At 51.8% G+C, this 17,574-nt stretch overlaps 1 protein-coding gene across 1 annotated transcript in view; it reads right to left on the reverse strand.

The window, feature by feature from the left end:
- Msp300 (Muscle-specific protein 300 kDa) overlaps window positions 1-17,574 on the reverse strand; it is an 87,185-nt gene that overhangs the window by 57,812 nt on the left and 11,799 nt on the right. The window contains 15 exon segments of the mRNA XM_076322366.1: window positions 84-447; window positions 532-1,843; window positions 1,932-4,179; window positions 4,270-4,422; window positions 5,423-5,618; window positions 5,712-6,160; window positions 6,238-6,757; window positions 6,843-7,131; window positions 7,198-12,738; window positions 12,798-13,842; window positions 14,072-14,180; window positions 14,262-15,945; window positions 16,044-16,584; window positions 16,862-17,008; window positions 17,073-17,475. Of these exon segments, the coding sequence (XP_076178481.1) occupies window positions 84-447; window positions 532-1,843; window positions 1,932-4,179; window positions 4,270-4,422; window positions 5,423-5,618; window positions 5,712-6,160; window positions 6,238-6,757; window positions 6,843-7,131; window positions 7,198-12,738; window positions 12,798-13,842; window positions 14,072-14,180; window positions 14,262-15,945; window positions 16,044-16,584; window positions 16,862-17,008; window positions 17,073-17,475 (15,001 nt within the window).

Raw genomic sequence — 17,574 nt, forward strand, 5'->3', positions numbered from 1 at the left:
CTGAAAGCAAAATGGTACGCGAAACGGTCACGAACCGAACCAAGATCACCGTGTTAATTGCTCGGAGGATGCGTTCGCGTTACCTGGTAATGCAATTCCAAACGTCTCATTATTTCCTTGGCGAGCGAGAGTAGCGCGTTGTACTTTGTGGTCAACTGAGTGATCGCGTTCGAGATTCTGGTGTCGGCGCAGGTCTCTAGCAACATCTGCGCTTTCATGTTCAAACGATCGAGTTCCTTTTGCCAGTCGAACAACGTCTGCAGGTGAATCTGGAACTGCTCGAGAACGTTTTTCTTCTCCTCCAAGCTGTCTTGGAGTTTGTTGAAGGATTGCACCAGTTGCTCGGTTTGCGTGAGCCACTCGGTAGCTTCGGAGAATTGGTCCTCGTACTCGGTCCACTTTACGATTCCCACCTCCAGCAAACTCTTGGTGTTGTTCAGCGAGTCCCTGCGAGAGGTAAACGCGCACCGTCGATCGATCATCGGGCAATTGAAAATCGCCGGTAGGATAGATTCGTCGAGGTATACTTACACGTAGCTGTCGTACTCTTCCTGCAACAACGCCACTTCCTCCTCGATTATTTCCTTGTCCTCCTCGTCCGCGATCTGGCAGGCCGCGTTCCCCTGTTCCAAAGCGTGTTCGAGTTTTTTCTGTCCTTCGGGTAACTCGCTCTGCAACACCTTCAATTGCGTGATCTTGTTCGCCAAGGACTCCTTGTCCCCGGTGGGCTCCGAGCACTTGCCGAGTCTCTCTTTGGCCGCGCGTATCCATTGAACGAACTCGTTTCCGCTGTCGATGAAGGCCTGATGTTGCTCGACCGTTTCCTTCTGCTTCGCGTACAGCTCTTGCGCTTGTTTACTCAGAGTTTCGTACTTGATCGAGATTTCAGTGGCGGGCGTTGCCTGCCGAAGATCTTCCGCCTTGGTGGTGACCGATTGTATCATCGGCTCGAACGCTACTATGTCTTGAACGATGCTGTTCGTCTGCCTCAAATTGGCTTTCCTTTCCCCAATGGCCAACGAGCTCAGACCGGCCAACCCTTTCCTAGCTTTCGAGACCTTTTGCTCGCAAACTTGCTGCAACTTTGCCTCGCGGTCGTTGATCCACTGTTGCAGCTGCAGATACGAGGAACTGTAGTCCGCCCACTGAAGGAGACTCGTCTCGAGATGGACCTTCGTTGTCGATATTTTCTTCACCAGCCTCTCCCAATCGTTTTGGATCTCCTTCAGCTGCGCGTTGATCTCTTCGCGACCGTCCGACCTGGTGTTTCTCATCACCTTCTCGCCGCAGTTTACGGTCAGGTGCACCAAGTTCTGACCCTCCTCTCGTTTCCTCAGAAGCTCCTGTATGTTGTCCAACCTGTTTTGCAATTCCTCCCGGCTGCTGGTGGACGCCGCCTCGGTTCCTTTCCGGATTATTTGCTTCGCGTTCTCGATCCACGCGCGAGTCTTGGCCAGGTTCGTTTCGTACTCTTTGTGCTGAGCCAGGTTCGTCTCGACCTTGTTCAGTACGTCTTTCGCCAGATTTACTTGAACTTGGTACCGCGAGTTCAGGTGACGCAGCTGATTGTTTATGTAGGTGTCCAGGTGGGACGAGAGAAGCCCCGACGCCGTTTTGTTGAACTTGTCGATCTGCTCCTGTCCCTTCAGGAGGTTCTCCAGGATTTCTTTCACCTCGTGCACCTGTTTCTCCTTTTCGGCGACGTTCGGCAACAGAGAGTTCTTCTGCGCCTTTATGAGGATGTCGAATTGTTGCAACCAGTCGCTGAGCCTCTCGTATTCGTCCTTGTAATCGCGCCACTGGCTCACCGTCTGTTCCAACTGATCCTTTTGTTGTTTAATATCTGAAATTCGAGAAAATCGATTTACGAACGAACCGAGCTGCGCGCGCGTTAATTGATCGGGGACAGTGGTAAAACGATGGTCACTCACCTTTGAACAACTCCTCGAAACTCTGCGTAAGAGCTCGCACCTCGTTCTTAATGATTTCCTGACCTTGCGGGCTGGTGCTCGCGCAAACCACTTTCCCAGTGTGCTGCAAATGTTCGACCAGCAACTCACCCTGAGCCTTTTTGTTCAACAAGCTCTCCAACGGCGCCACGGCGTTTTCGATCGCTAATTTGTCACTGAGGGGTCTCTGTTTCATCGACGGGATCTTTTCGCGAGCTCGGCTCAACCAGTTTATGATATCGTCGTGCGCCTCCTTGTAGAGCCGATGATCCTTGTACTGCTCCTCTCGTTCCGTCAGCAACGACTTAATTTTCTCGAACAACGCGTCGAACCTGTTCAAGATACTCTGAGCCTGGGAAGCGGCCAAGCCCTGCGGCCCGCTGGCGATCATTTCCGCGACCTTGATCTTCAGACTGTCCACTTCGATGTTCTCGCATCGAACTTTCTCCTCAAGAGCCTTTATACGTTCCAGCTGACACCTCTTCTCGGACATGGTCGTCTGGAAGGGCAAGAAATCGTTCAAGGCCGCCTGCATGTAGTCCACCGTTTTGTTCATCGATTGTATTTGCTCGAGGAGTCCAGCCCACTTGTTGATGGAGTCGTCCAGGTTGGTCTTGGTCTTCAACATCTTCGAAGCCAAGGCGCTCCATTGTTCCTGAAGCTTGCCGACCGCGTCGTTGATGGCTTTGTGCCCGGTCGGCGCGGTGTTGGCTAGAACGGCCTGGGCCAATTCGACGATTCCTTGAACCTTGCCGAATCCGTCCTCTTTGTAGAGCAACAGATCTTGCACGATCTCCATTTTGTTCTCCAAGTCTTTCTGCGAGGAGGCACCGAGGTCCGAGCAATAGGCCAGCTTCTTTCTGATGTCGTCCAACCATCTGGTACACTCTGCCACCTGATTGTCGAACTCCTGATGGGTAGCGACGTACTGATGCCAACGGGCGTTCAGGTCCTTGACCTTGTTCGAGATTTGCTGGTACTTGATGCTCAGCTCGGAGGTGTGGGTCGTCCGAGAGGTGATGTTCTTGTGCAGCTGCTGAGCCTTCTCGGTGACGGCGTCGATTTCCAGCTCCTTTGCGCGTACTTGGCCTTGAAGGGTCCGCAACGACTCCAGTTGGTCCTTCTTCTCCTGAAGAGTGGCGTTCAAGTCGACGGCGTGCAGCTTCGTGTCGGTCTCTCTCATCCAGGCGAGGCATCGTTCTTTCGACGTCTCGAATTCGTTCCACTGTTGAAGCTTATTCTCGAGGGTCTCGATGGTGGACTTGACAGCGGTGACCAAACTTTCCCACTCCTGCTGAGAGGAATCGATCTGCGAACGGATGTTGATCTGTCCGGACTCCAGAGTGCCGGGTATCACCTTTTCGCCGAGCGTCCTGATCTGCTGGACCCTCGGTTTGTCTTCCGGCAAACTCTGCAAGAGGTTCTTGAGACGATCGAGGTTGGTATGGAGGGAGACGCGTTCCAGTTCCGTGTCGCCCCACAGTATCACCGCGTTGTGGGTGGCGTCCAGCCACTCGTGGGTGTCCAGAACCGCTTTACTGTATTGTTGATGGTCGCTGACGATGCCCTCGTATCTTTCGACGAACGCCGCGGCCCGCTTCGAGACAACGGCGTGCCTTTCGTTCAATTTCCTCAGAGTTTGGTTGACTTTGTCGGTAGAGTCCGGTAGATTGTCGGCCTTGTCGCGAAGATCGAGCAAATCTTGTTGATGGGACTGCACGTCGTGCAAGAAAGTGCGATAGATTTGCAGCTGGGCTCGTTTCTCGTCCAAGGTAGTCTTCAGCTCAATTTCTTGTTTGAGCTGAGCCTCGATGTTTCTCAGCCACTCCTCGAACGCCTCGTTGGACTCGTCGAAACCGGACCATCGCGATATCTTTGACCGAAGCTCGCGTTCCGTCGATGCGAGGCTGTCGTACAATTCCTCGAAGGCCTGCTGCAGGTCCAACAATTGTTGACGAACTATTTCTCGGCCTTCCGTGCCGCTGGTCGGGTACAATCGCTCTCCAGCTTCCACCGTGTTGTTTATCAAGAGCGTCGCCGAAGATTGACGGGCCAAAAGGTCCTTCAGGGTTGCCACGTTCGCTGCCAGTTCCTGACGAGTGCTGCTCGTATCCTCCTTGACGGATTGGTAGGAGGTTCGCGCGTTTGCCAACCATTCCGAGCACTGTTTGTAGCGTTCCAGGTAAGCGGCGTGGTCTGCCACTGCTTGCTCGCACTTCTTAACGAGTTCCTAGAATTTGTCGATTATCAGGGAAACCTAAACGGAGCATCCTAGACCACGGATCGCGCTCGTCGACTCGTAATTTGCTCGTCGCGTTACCTTTGCGGTCGCTTGGATCGACTGGAAACGAGAGGTAATCTGCTGAACGCTAGCGGAGAATCTGGTCTCGCCGCTGATTTGCATCAACTCGGACGATTCGTCGCTCATTTTGTCGAATTCCGCTTCGTTTTGTCGTAGATTGACGATCAGCATCTACGGAAAGAAAACGCGTCCCGTGAGATATGTTCGACCGGGGTCCAAGGCGCGGAAAAGGAAAATACATTCGCGCTTTTTCGGGTCTCGTGACGATCGATCGACAATTAGGTCCGTCGGCTAGTGTTCGTAACGCAGCGAACTTTGCGAAAATGTAGGTGTAACGGTGTGTTTGCGAGAACGTACGTACGAAACAGGTGGAAATACGAAGACGACGGGGCCGAAGCTTCGTTCGCGCGGTCTTCGCATTTTTATCGTACATTGTGTACGCGCGTTAAAAACATCGATCCGTAACAGTGTGGGTGCATAATTACAAAAAACGCCAAAAAGATTTTGTAAAACATTGACGAGCAAGTTCTTCGAGCATCTTCGAAACTATTTCGTAATTACTCGAGATACGTAATTATTTTAAATCACACTGAATCGTTAAAAAAAGAAAAAAAAAAAAAAAAACACACGAAGAAGAATAGAAATAGAACGTAGAGTCAAGCGAGATAAGAAAAAAAAGTAGTAGTAGTAGTAGTAGTAGTAGTGGTAAGTGGTAGTAATAGTAGTAGACGAAGATGAAGAAGAAGAAGAGAAAGAGACAGTAAGTAATGAGAAATTTTTACAAAAGTGTCCACACGCCTCGCTGAAAGAATTTTTAGGGTTTCTCCTTACTTGATCGAGGTGGTCTCCGAGGGCCACCAGTTCCGTCACTTCCGTGTCCCACGACAAAGCGGTCTTTTGAAGTGCCTAAGAAAGTTTTTCAAATACAATTCCTGATTTCATTTACAATTTCGTTTCTCTCCCTCGTATCTTTTCCTCTTCTTGGTAAAGAAAAACGTGTACGTATATCGTCGACGTAAAATAAGATTGTGTTCGTAGCGTTCCCTCCTTACCGTTCGAACGGTGAATTTTAAAGAAAAAGGATTTTCAAACGAAGGAACGTAGTAGGTACCGATGTACGGGACGAAGTAGGTATTTCTACAGCGATGTTAATCTTTCGTGAAAACGATACCTGGTATTTCTCGAGTTGCTCCTGTTTCTCGTCGAGCGTGTTCTTCAAAGAATAATTTTTCAAAGAGGATTCTGCGTCGGCCAGCCAGGCCAATAGGCGTTCCAACGAATTTTCGTATTCGCTCCATTGCTGAATCCTCTCCTCGATGCATCGGACGATATCGTTCACAGCGGTGGCGAACTTCTTGTGTTCGAATCTGTCGCATTTTCGCGTTTTACGATTAAGAACTCGCGTAAATAATTGTAACAGTTGGAACGCGTATTCTTTAATTTCTGAAACTCGTCTTTACCTTAACGTCGTTAGGTCTCGTTCCATGGACTCCAACGATCTCGGTGTCAAATTGTGAGCGGTCTGCGCGACGTGTTCGCTCAAGATATTCAGCTTCAACTCTCCTTCCCTCTGACCGTCTTGGAGTTCCATGATTTTCGTCAACTGAGCCTGAAGAGCAGCCTTGTTGCCCGTGTAATCGCTATAGTTGGCCAACTGTTCCCATTGCTGCTTTTGGTAGTCCTGGTAGGACTTTTGAAGATCGTGAAACTGTTGGAAGGTGTCCAGAAGGGTCTCCAAGTTTGTTATATTCTTCTGGGACATGTCGACCAGATTCTCGTATCTTCCCGATACCGAGGCAGCCTTTTGCTGAGCGTCAGAGGGCGCTTGGACGGTGTACGTTAGCGCGTTCGCCTTTTCGGAGACGCCTTCGATGATGCGCTTGTAGGCCAAGATTTCCTGATGCATCGCCTGAAAGAATAGTAAAACGTTTCGTCGATGAACGGTCGGTAATTTCGTTAGTTTACTTTTCGAACGAGCCGATATACCTTGCTCTTCAGTAACTTCGATTTAATCTCCTGAAGGGACGACCAAGTGATCGACGAATCCTGCTTCACAGACCTCTCCATGGTATCCAACCAAGCTAGGATCTGTTGCAGAGTCTCCTGGTAATTGGACCACTGCAAAGACTGAGCGTCTTGTTTCTTCTGTTGTTCGGCTATTCCTTCGGCGAGTCTGTCCCATCGTTCGCGCGCCTCTCTCAATTCGTGGCGAATAAGTTCTCGTCCTTGGGCCGAGGTGTCGGCAAGAATCCTCTCTCCGAAGGACACCAGACTGCCCAGACGGTGTTCACCTTGCTCTTTCTCGGCTAGGAGTACTTGCAAACGCGAAACTTTTTCTTCCAAGTTTCGACCGGTTTCGTCTTTCTTCAGACCGGACAAACCTTGCTCCAACCGAGCGAGCCAATCGTCGAAACCTTTCAACTTTTCTTCGTAGGCACGGTGATCGTCCACGATGCTCTGGCAACGGGTGACTACCTCTTTGCTGAGCACGTGCAGCAGCTGATATCTGGAACGCGGGAAATCGTTTTTTTATTCAATTATTGTTAAGGAGGTTCGAGACGCAACGGCCGGGTGATTCGAATCTCGCTAACCTGTTACTGATTTGGGAAATCATCGGCTTGATGCGTTCAACGCCGCTCGCATGGAGCAAACTGTGAGACTTGTCGACGAATTCGTCGATCTTGGGCTCCTCCTTCAGTATGGAGTCGCGTTTCTCCTTCAGAGCCCGCAATCGGGCTTCCTTGTCCTGCAACGTAGGTTGTAGCTGTTGGTCCCTAAAAGCGGCTTCCATCGTGCAGAACCACCTCGTATGGGTTTCCAACTTGTCCTCGAAATCCTGCCATTTCTGTAACGCCGCTCTTTGCTTCTGCTCCACCGATTCTGCGAGACAAGAACGATATTCGATAGATTGCGAAAAAACCGATTCGTTTCGAGCGGTTGGGGTACCTATTTCGGTCAAATATTGACGCAGATTGCCCTCGAGAAGGTTGATCTCCTTGTTGATGGCGTCCCATCCTTTCGGCGCGGTCCTCTTGGTCACCGAGTCGCTGAGCTCCTTCAGTTTTCCAAGGTGTTCGGCTCCTTGCATCTGATCGTCCTTCAACATCGCGAGGGTGGCCAGTCTACGAGAAATGTCGGTGCGTTCCCCGGTGACGTCGTTGCATTCCGCGAGCTTCTCCTTCTCGGCGTTGAGCCAGTCGGAGAAACTCTTCACCTGCAGATTGAAGCGATGATGCTTCTCCACGCAATCGGCCAGGTTCTCCAGTAAATCCTTCGACTTGGCAACGATATTGTGGAACAGCTGCTTGATGGAGGGCAGGAATACGTTCAAAGAGGTGTCCTTGGTCTGGTCCACCAGCTGTTGAGCCTTGTCGCAGACAGACTCGACCAGAGACTGGTGAGACATAATCTCCTGATGCATGATCTTGTGGTTCTGTAGCTGAGCCCTCTTTTCCTCGAGAGTGGATTTCAATTCCATGTGCTGGTGCATCGCGCGCTCGACGTCCCGGAGCCAGGCAGTGAGCTGCTCGTGGGACAGGGAGAATTCAGCGAATTGCATCAAGCACTGATCCAATTTCTGCATGGTGTTCTGCAGGTCCTCGGAGAATCCGTCCCAAAGTGTTCGCAAGTTCCTCAACTGTTGCCTGATGATTTCTCGGCCGTCCGGAGACGTGTGAACGTAGAGTTTCTCTCCGAGATCGATCACCGACTCGAAACGAGCGTTCTCCTTCGTTCTGGTGTCGCCGAGGTCGCGGATGTGTTTCTGTCTGCTTTGCAACACCGACAAGTCCCCGACGATCTCGCTCTGCCTCTTCAACTCCGACTCGATGTCCTTGATCCATTGCAACAGTTGCGCGTACTTTACGTTGAACGCGTTGTGCTCCTTGACGAACTGCTCGTACCGCATCACGGCCTCCTTTATTTGATTCTTGATCGCCTGATACTTGGTGATCTGTCTGGAGACTCTGGTGGCCAGGTCAGCTTCGGCCTCGATGCTCTGGCTCTTCTCGATCACGGCGTTGAACTCGGCCCCCTTCGCGGCGACGCTTTCCTCCCAGGACTTGAGCTTTTGCAGGTGGGCTCTCTTCGCTTCCTCGGTGCTCTTCAGACTCTGGTCCTTGAGCTGGGTCTCCATTTGCTTGATCCAAGCCTCGAGAGCTTCGACGATCTTCTCGAACTCGGACCACTGATCGAACATGTGGTTCAATTTGTCTCTGGCGGCGACGCATCGCTTAAGGAAATCCTCCCAAATTTTGCTCTGCTGCTCAAAGTTCGTCAAGAGGGCCGGGTGTCCCGGCATGGACGTCTGTTCGAGTACAATGTTCAATTGTTGGTTGCACTCGAAGAGGATTCGATCGCCTTCCGGTTTCTGTTGCAACAGATTCTCGATCGAGGCGATCTTGCTACGCGCCGTGTCTCGTTCGACGGAGAAATCCTCGATGATCGGCGTCCCTTCGTTGATCACGGTGTTGATCCAATCGCGAGTCTTCTCGAACGTTTGGAGATAAGCCTCGTGGTTCGCGACGTGTTTCTCCGCGATGTTGATTCGTCCTTCGACCTCGTTCGAGAGTTTCTCGTAGGCTTCGATCACGCTGGCCAACATTTCGCTCGCGTCGTCGTCCGGTGCCGTGCTCAGTCTCTCCTGAAGTTGTTGGAGAATGTTCTTGTGAACGGTGACGTCCTGCGCGACGGTTCTGTACAGATGAAGGGTCAACTTCTTTTGCTGCAGCGTCGGCAACAGATCCTGTTTCTCTCCCAGCTTGTTCTGCGCGTCCGCCAGCCACTGTTTCACTTGGGAGAACTTGTCCTCGAAGGAAGATCTGTGCATCATGTCGCTCTCGATTTTCTTGTAAATAAGGTTGGCGCGATCCGCCATGGCGTCGAGGCGATTACGAATGTTTCTCAACTCGGCCCTGATCGTTTCCCGTTGATCGGGCGTGATCCACGCGAACAGAGTCTCGGCCGCCTCGGCGGTTCGGTTCAGGATCGTTTGCCCGACTTCGCGTTCCTCGGCGAAGGTTTTCAGTACCTTGAGCCGCGATTGGTAAAAGGTGATGTGCTTGGGCCCGGTAATTTCTTCGAATACTTTCAATTTCTGTTCGGCACTCTCGATCCAAGTTTCGAGTTTCTTCTTGTTGGCCACGCACTGATCCCTGTTCTCCTTCAGTACTCGCAGACTGTCCAAGTGCCGGGCGAGGAACCTGAGCATGTATTTGTACCGAGTGTCGAGGTGCCCGATGTACTGATTCACACGGGACTCGGAGCTGACCTTCGTGATGTCCTCCGCAATCGCGGACAGTTCGTCCAGTTCGGTCCGGTAATCGGTCATCGTCTGCTGCATCTGGCTCATCTCGGCGATTTTCTGCTCGATGTCGTCCATGTTGAGCAACGCCGATGCGTCGGCCCTGAGCTTGTTCTCGATCTCCTTCAGCCACGTGAGAACGTTCTCCGAGGTGACCTCGTACCGTTGCCACAACGCAATGTTACGCTCCAGATCGTTCTTGATCTTGTTGTAGCTGGACTTGAGGGATTCAAGGTCGAGGTCGACTCTCTCGCGCTCGGCCTCGAGAGCGGCCATCGTCTCGGCGCTCTCGACGGAAGCCAACAGCTTCAAGGACGCGTCGGTGTCTTCCTTCCTCGCGGTGCAATCCGCGATACCGGCCTCGACGTCCATCAGGGAGGCCATCTTCACTTCGAGATTGTAACGATCGCTGCTCTGTTCGGGTTCGCACCAGGCGACTTTCTCCTTGAGAGTGACCACTATGCGTTGAAGGGCTCCGAACTTTTCGCGATAGAGTTTCGTCAGGAACGCAACCAGGGTCGCGATCACTTTGTTCGCGTGACTGGCCACGCCGTCCCGGCGAAGCTGAAGCGCTTGAAGCTCCTTGGGCAGACTGGATCTGCAAATGCTCGGGTACTCGGTCGACATCTTCGTCAGAGTCTCCTCGACCTTCGAAAGGGCGTAGTCGCATTGTTCCAGCTCGGTCTTTAGCTCCTGACACTTGTTGATTCGAGCGAGGATCTTAGTGTTTTCGCCGGTGAGGTCGTCGCACTTTATTATGTCCTCCCGGATCTTCGAGATCAGATCGCCGCATCTCTTCATCTCCTGCCTGATCGTTCTCTCTCTCTCGTTCATGGTCGACGTTAACGATTCCAGCTGCGCCGCCGAGCTCTTGACCAATTTGAACTGGTCGTCCAGCAACTTGCGCAGCGAGTTCAAGGTCGGGATGTCCGTGTCGTTGTTGAACTTGATCAGTTGCTCGATCTTCGCGACGACGTTCTGGTAGAGTTGCTGGTAAACCGGTAGCTCCTCCCGATACCTTATCAGTCTGGCCTGACAGTTTTCCGCGTCGAGTAAACGATCGCGAGCGGTCGTGAGCGCCTCGTTGGTATTGGTCAACCACTTGGTCACCTCGGACTTGGATTCTTCTATCTGTTTCCAAATGATCACCCGAGATTCGTGGGCCTGCAATTTTTCGGCGATGTCGTTTTGAGCGTCCTGGTACCGTTGTCGAACTTGGTTCAGGTCCGATTCGATCGACTCGCAGTCGAATCTGGGCATCAGAGAGGCTTCTTTGGTCAGCTGTTGGGCCTTCGAGTCCATTCTCTCTAAAAATGGTTTCCCCTTCTTCAAGGTTTCCAGAGCCCTCTTGTGTTTCTCCAAACTTATGTTCGCTTGCGTGACGTCGTAAGGAACTTCTTTCACGGATTGGCAGAGAGCGGTCGCCTCGTCGATCGACTTTTTCACCTTCTGCCTGGCTTCTTCGTAAACTTTCCAATCCGTATCCATGTCGGCGTACTTCTTCCTCTGCTCGCGAAGAAGTTCGTTCACCTTCTCCCAGTTGGCGTCAACGGAAGAGAGAGCGACTTGAATGTTGGTCGTCGATCTTTGATCCTCTTTCATCAACGTGCTACCCTCGAAGTGGAGAATCTCTTTCTCTTGTTCCCTCTTCCGATGCTCCTCGATCAGACGCTCGATCTTCTCGACCGCGGGTGCCAATTGCTCGCAAGAGACTACATTGTAAACCGTTTCCTGAAGAGCGGTCTGAGTACTCAGTATCTTCTCGGTGATGTTCTGCTGCAGCGTTCGAAAGTTGTTCCACCTGGCACCGAGGTTCTCCAGTCTGTCGCGTTTCGCGGATATCTCGTTCTTCAGAGACAAAGCTTTGTTCTCGAGATCGTTGAGCAAATCCGAGGCGGAGAGAGGTTTCCCCTGCTTGTCACGTATCTGTACACCCGTAGCGTTATCGGGCAAAATGTGCTGCTTCCAGCCGTCTATCTTCTCGTATATGGATTGCAACTCGGAGGAAAATCTCTCCAAATCGGCGACAGTCGGTTTTCTAGCTTCCGCTTCGTACTTGCAGTGGCTCAGTTGAGCGTTCGCGTCGTTCAACCAGCTCAACAGTTCGATCCACTTTTCGAAATCTTTCTTCTTACGACGGAGATCGTCTTCCAGGGCTTTGTACTTCTTCGCCAAGCCGGTGTAGGTTTCGTCGAGGGCAGCGGCCTCCAAGACCGATCCCTTGGACGAAAGTTGTTTCACTTCGTCGTAAATCGTCGCGAAACTAGGCTGCTTCTCCGAGTGTTCCTGGATGTAGGCGTGGACCGCTTGGAGGTTGGTATCGACGGTGTCCACGGTAGCCTCGCTGATCTCGGCGATGTTCGATCTGAGCCGCGACATCCAGTTCTCGAAGTCGGTGATCTTCATCTGGAACTCTTGACGAGCCAACAGAGAATCGGAAACCTTGTTGATTTGCAACCTGACGGTGTCGGCCAGTCTGCTCACTCGAGATTTTACGTCCGAGACTCGAGCCTTCAGGTTCGACGCCCCCTCCAGGGACAAACCGTGGCTTATGTGATCGGATACTTGAGTGAGCGATATCAATTGAGCCTGGTGATCGGATATCGTCTTGTTGAACTCCTTCAATCTCGCCAATTCTTTCTCCAGTACCGATACCTCGGGTGTCTGGGTGTTGGGCTCGACGAGGACGATCTTCTCCGACTTCTCGAGCCATTCGTTGAACTCTTTGATCTCGGACTCGAAACTTTTCCACGACGTGACCAGTTTGTCCAGCTTGGTGGTCGCTTGTACGGCTGCGTCGTGAACAGCGTTCCAACGCGTATGAACCGCGTCCACTTCGTCCGAGGCAGAGGTTTTCCCCGCGAGCCGTTGACCGATCAGAGAGAGTTCCTGAATTTTCGGAAAGTGTTGCTGGCATCGGGTCTCGAACGCACGGGCGGTCTCCAACATTTGAGCCGCCTGGGCCAAAGTGGTGGGTTTGCTGGCCAGCGTCGCCGCTTTCGATTCCGCCTCTTCGATCCAGGGTTTCAGTTCCCGTATTCCCTTTTCGTACTCTTTCCACGTCTCTAGGTTCTGGGTGGCCGTCTGTCGCTGGACCACGATACTCTTTTCCAACGTTTCGAGGGTTTTCTCGAGATTTATGATGTCGTTGCGCAACTGTCTCCCCGGAAGACTCTCCCTCTCACCTGCGAACAACGCAAATACGTTACGACGGTGTACGCGACGCGGCGATTCGGATGCTTACCTTTCACGAGCTTTTCCGACTCCTCTTCCAGAAACTTGAGCATCTTGGTCCTCTCTTGGATCTCCTTCTGCAAGCTTTCCGTTCTGTGGACCATCTCCTCGGGCGTGGTCGCCAAATTCTCGGTGTCCGCGATCGATTGAGGAGCGCTCTGCTGGGCCCAGAGCTGTAACTCGTTCATCTTCGCTTGGAACTTGTTCCATCTGGTGCTGTACTCTTGAAGATAAACAACCTTCTCCTGTACGATCTTCAACGTCGTCTCCATCTTCTTCTCGGTTTGCGTGATCTCCTTCCTCAGGATCTCCTTCCGTTCGGTCGGTGCGACGTCCGCAAGATTGGCATACGTCTCGCGCAGTTTCTTAAGCAATTCTTCGGCAGATTTCCTCAAGGTCGAGCTAAAATCTTGTTTGCTTTGAAGATCGGAGGAGACCTGAGAGGCGTCGTAATAGCTGCTCGACTCGATTCTCCTCAGTTCTTCTTCGGCCTGCTCGATCAATTTCAGTATCTCCTCTTTCTGATCCAAGTAGGTGTTCCACAACTTTTGCGAGTTCTTCAACGATTTCAGGGTCTCGACGCTCTGCCCGTACGTGTCGTTCCAGCTGGATTCGAGCTGTTGAACTTCGAGGGAGACGAAAGGCGGGGCGTGTTGATCCTTGAGAAGATCTTTGCCGCGTTGCAGCATGCTGACAATGTTCGATCTCTGTTGTTCGAGTTGACCGAGCCGAGTTTCCTGATGGGACACCGCGCTCTGAAGGTTCTCCGGGCATTCCGAGACCACGTCGACCTTTGACTGTTCGCGGACCTTGCGAAGCAGGGTGCACACCTCGCGCACTTCCTTCCTGTAGGTGTAACTTTTCGAGTAGATGTCGGTTTTCGTCATCGTGATCTCTATCGTCGGTATCAAGTTCTTGTAACGAGTTATCAATTGCTCGAGACGATTCTGTTCCGATAGAGCTTCGTGGTCCGAGCGGTTCGAGGTCAAGCTGTCCAGGGTTTGAACCAACCATTTCATTTCTTCGCGCTTGCTGTCCGCTTCCCGGCATATTTTCTGAACAAGGAACGTTACGAAAATTGACGAAAATTACGAATACGGAGAAATTACCGCGACGAGACTCGTTACGTTTCGTATATCGAACGGTAGACAGTTATATTTACCGTCACAAGTTGAACCTATCCAGGGAGCCGAACGCAAATGAAAAATGTACGTTTAAAAGCGTGCGCGCGTCAAATTAGTAAGTAATGCGTAGTAGGCGTCGGCATCTGCCGCGATTCTTTACCTGGAATATCGTTTTCTCCGTCTCGAATTCCTCCAAGGTGTTCACTTCGTGCAGTATGGTTCGGAGGTTGCTGTCCACGTGATCCATCCATCTGACCATTTCGTCGAATCTGAAATAGAAACGGAGATCGTCGAATCAGACATCGAGCCGAATCCCGTTTGCGGTAAAAAGCGTCGAGCAGCGGACTAACTTCTTCTTGTAGGCGGCCCACTGTTGAGGGACTTGCTTCAATTGCTCCCTCAAACGTTCCACTCTCTGAGCGGAATCCTCCCAGAGACGTTCAGCGTTTTGCGCAGCTTCGGAGAGCGTGGTGTCGCTCGGTTTCAGTTGACTGTACGCGTAGCCGATCTTCTTCAATGTCTGCAGACACTTTTCCACCTCCAACACGGTGCCACGGTTCACGAAGAACTCCCTGTTACGCTCGAGTATGCCGTCGACGTTCTCGTTCTTCGTCAGAGCCTGCTGCTCGGAATTGATCTCGACCTCGATTTCCTTCAGGTATTGCAGAAACGTCGTTTCGTCGAGACGAAACTCGAGCCTCATGAGATGAAGGGGCGCGAACGTGAGCACTTCCTTCCAACGTTTCTGGAGCGCTTCCACCGCCTCCACGATCGGAGCTTGCTGCTCGACCGGCAGAATATTCTTCAGATCCTGGCCGGCGTTCACAAAGTCCTGAATCCATTTCTCGTTGACGTTGCTGAAAAAGTTCTTGTGGTACTCTATCGATCGTCTATTGTCGGTATGTTTGTCGTTGATCATCGTTTCCGCGACCGACAACCACTCGGAGACCTGTCTCTCGCACTCTTTGAACTTGGTCCAGCATCGGACCGCGTCTTGGAGTCGTTGCTCCCAGGTCTGAGCAGCCCGGGACACTCTGTTGAACCGTTCGTTCAATTCTCTCAACGTTTTCCCACCTTCCGCGGTGGCAACGTCCGCGTGGCTGTCCACGGATTTAACGATGCTGGTAAATACTTTGTTCTTCGACTCCAGCATCGACTTGTAGTAGAGGGTTCTCGAGAAGAAGGCCTTGTGACGGTCCAACTGAGCCAGAATGTGCTCCCTCCCGCCCGAGAGGTCTATACCGGTCAACATTTTCTCCGCTTCGTCCAACCAGGCCGCAATTTCCTTTTGTCCAGCTTCCAACGACTCCTGCTGCACCAACAACTGATGGTACAAGTGCAATTGCATCGGTATCAAGGCACGGACTTTAACCAGAGCTTCTTTCTCTTTCTTCAACGTGTTCATCATCTTGTCCACCTCGTCGCGAGACAGGTCTTGAATGAGGGTTTGGAATTTTTTGCTGATACTCTTGAAGAGATCCTCGATACCCTCGACCTCGTTGTGGAAGACTTGAAGTTTCTCACCGTAGGCTTTGATCTTTTCGGTGGTGGTCAGATCGGTGGCTGCCAAAGCGGTTTCGACGTTTCTCAGCCAGTTTTGTAGTATCTCCACCCCGGCTCTGTAATCTTTTCTGTTTCGTATCAGATCGCCGGCGTGCATGTACTGTTTCGCCTCTTGAAACAGAGTTTCCCATCTGGCGGTTAGATTCGAGTAACGTTGCTTGAGCAGTAACGCGACGGGTTCGTCGGACGTGGCGATCAGGAAGGTAACGGTATCCGAGAGTTGTTGGTGTTTGTCCTTCCACACGCTTATGTCCTGGAAAAATTCCATCCTCTCCTCTTCGGGAAGATTCAAGGCAGGTTCCGCTCGTATCAACCAGGCCTCGAACTCGTCCGAAACGACGTTCCATCGACGCCAGTACGCCACCACTTCCTCCAGCATGCTTTGCACGCAACGCAAGTCCATGGAGACGCTCTTCCATTTGTCGCTGGTCTCTCGCATGAAACGATCGATGTTCAAGCTCTCTTCTTTGTCTGGAACGAACGGTACACGGTCACGGACCTTTCGTTTCGAATCCTCGCCCGCGCAACAACCGAAACTACGGGGGGGGAAAAAAAAAGAAGAAACTTACCGACGTTCCCCTCCCGTTTATAGTCGTCGACGACTCGTTGCATGTCCAAATACGCCTTCTGGAACTCTTGGAAGATTCGGTTTCGGGACACAAAGTTTCTGTACTGTTCCAGCATCTGGTGCACCTTCTCCTCGGTGCCGTACTTGACGCTCCAACCCTTCAGCTTCGTCTCGACTAGGAACAAGAAAGCAATAAGGCAACACTTGTGCTCCAGGAACTTTAATCGGATCCTCCGTTTGGCGGCACGATCCGGCAGACTCTCAAATCTGGCGGCCAAGTTGTTCAACTGCTGCACCGGTATCTGCAGCGCGAGCGACGAATTCCGAATCGCTTGGAACCTCTCCGTCATCGACGGTAGATCGAGGAAGAATTTTTTGTGATCCTCCAATTTGTTCGATATTATATTGGCCGTTTCCTCCGTCATTTCCTCCGGTATATCGTTGTCCGAGATCAAAAGGGCTTCGGCTCCGCTCAACCATCTATTCACCTCGCCGAACTCGCCCGGCAATCCGGAATCGAGCAGCCAGAGCCAGTGCAACATCTACAAAGTAGCGAAACGAGTGGACCACCGTTAACCTACTAACCTATTTACGTATCAACCGTTTCTCGTAAGTTGTCCCTTTCGTCTATCGATAATCATCTTAACGGATGACGCGTACGCGTATCTACTATCTATAGATCACGGTCGAGTGAACACTGCACCGTAAATAGGATTACCGCTTCTTCGGCTTTCGTAATCTCCCGTGACTCTTCGAAGCTTCGTCTCGGCTCGGTAAGAAATTATGGTCGCGTTACGATAGGAAAATCTTTCGACTTACGAGAATCTCGAACGTTTCCCAGAGGTTCTGTATGTGTCTCCAAGAGTCTCTGGTGATGCTGATCATGCTGGGCGTCTCGACGAGACGTTGCAACTTGTTGTACACCGCTAGCTGCTGATCGGCTTCCGTCTTTGCGGCAAGGTACTCCTGAAATCACGAGTTCGAGAAAAAACGAGTTGTCGCGATCGAGGTTTTCGCAACCCGATCCTACCCCGTAATTCGGTGGGAAGGAATTGGTCCTGTCCAATTGCTCCAGGTTTCGGACTCTCTCGCTGAGCCAGTTGAACAGTCCGTCGTACTCTTGTTGCACAGCGGCGAACGAGTCGGACGCGGTGGATCCTGGTTCCGGATATTTGTGTAAAAATTGCGCGACGTAGGTCATGATGGATTTTTCGTCGGGTTGAGGAACGTCCACGTCCTCCGGGTCGAGAAGTCTGGCGATGCCCAGTTCCACCTCGGCGACTTGAAAAGCAGTCGTGAGACGAGCTCTGTTCGAGGCTTCTCTCATCGCGGCGATGTTCACCAGATTCGCTCTAATCGCGTCGATGATGGCCAAGAAGGCGTTCCCATCCCGCCAGCTCTCACCGAAATCGCGAACTTGAATCCCAATGTCTCTGAAGAATCGAAATCGCGACAACGCGATAATGTTATTTTTCCATTCCGAGGAGGCAACGGCGCCCTTCCAAGTAACTAGGTGGACGCGTGTGCGTATT

This window comes from Ptiloglossa arizonensis, chromosome 10 (genome assembly GCF_051014685.1).
Source record: "Ptiloglossa arizonensis isolate GNS036 chromosome 10, iyPtiAriz1_principal, whole genome shotgun sequence".
Taxonomy (NCBI): domain Eukaryota; kingdom Metazoa; phylum Arthropoda; class Insecta; order Hymenoptera; family Colletidae; genus Ptiloglossa; species Ptiloglossa arizonensis.